Raw genomic sequence first — 1,139 nt, forward strand, 5'->3', positions numbered from 1 at the left:
GGATCTTAAGGAATTTTTTTCCTAATACAGACTAATGATCCAGTCTGGGAAAACACTCATCAATGCTTATAGAACAAATTCTAAGCAGGAAAAATCTATCTATCTATCTATCTATCTATCTATCTATCTATCTATCATCTATCTATCTCAGTTATACCCTCATCACAATACAATTTATTATAGTACACCATGGCATACCACATTCAACTGTGGACAATAAAAGTGTGGTATAATAAAGTTTTACTTATAAACATACACGTATAAAACAGGCTTTATTTGTTTAATGTGTTTATATGGCAGTCCATAAAGAGTTCCACTTTTACCACTGTTCTCAATGCAAGGCTATATCGGATCTGGAAGGAAAATTTCACTATGGATGAGAGGAGACACTGCCTGCCTGGACATACCCACGAGCACTATGAGGCGGTGCTTGTCGGAAGGGTGTCGCTGGTACCTCACTACCTCCTCGTATGGGGCACCCACCGCACTGTGGCAGCTGCTGGCGCAGTCCACACTGGCGCGCAGCTGGCTGAGGTGAGACTTCCTGCGGCAAAGGCGCATGCTGCGGCGAAAACCAGCTGGGGAATGTGGAAACACACGGAACATTAGTTCCAGGGCAGGAGAGATTACAACTTGCTTTCAACCTGATGACACATATGCAGTGACTGTGATCCAAAAGTGTTAGTTAACATAGTCATGTCTGTCTGATGGTAGAAGGTCAGAAGCAATATGAAGGAAAAATAGCAAAATGCCCCATATGTTACCTCTAAGTGGCACCCAGCGTCCACTATGTGTCAGGCATTGTACCAGGTGCTGGTCATATAGCTATCAATGAACCCAAGCCCATTTCCTCATGGAATTTACATTTGATGGAAGAGGAGAGACAAAAATCAGCAACAAAAATAAGTGCTTAGGAGAAGGATGGGTGGATAGAGTTGACGGTGTGCTTTTTCAGGTAGGTGGTTCAGTAAAGTGTCTGAAAAGTTCACACTGAGCAGGTAAGTGCCTGAACGAAACAATGGAGCCAGCTAAAGAGACATCTGGGGGGAAGGTCAGTCCAGGCTGAGCGGAACAGCAAAGGTGCAGAGAAAAGAGTGTGCTTGGAGCACTTGAGGAAGAGCATGGAGGCCTGTGTGTCT

The 1,139-nt window shown here is 44.2% G+C and overlaps 1 protein-coding gene across 1 annotated transcript in view; it reads right to left on the minus strand.

The window, feature by feature from the left end:
* Positions 1–1,139, minus strand: part of MPP4 (MAGUK p55 scaffold protein 4) — a 41,124-nt gene that overhangs the window by 9,097 nt on the left and 30,888 nt on the right. Inside the window, exon 15 of the mRNA XM_019635614.1 lies at positions 349–636. Within this exon, the coding sequence (XP_019491159.1) occupies positions 349–636 (288 nt within the window). The remainder of the gene's footprint in view (positions 1–348; positions 637–1,139) is intronic.

This window comes from Hipposideros armiger, unplaced genomic scaffold (assembly GCF_001890085.2).
Source record: "Hipposideros armiger isolate ML-2016 unplaced genomic scaffold, ASM189008v1 scaffold_23, whole genome shotgun sequence".
Taxonomy (NCBI): domain Eukaryota; kingdom Metazoa; phylum Chordata; class Mammalia; order Chiroptera; family Hipposideridae; genus Hipposideros; species Hipposideros armiger.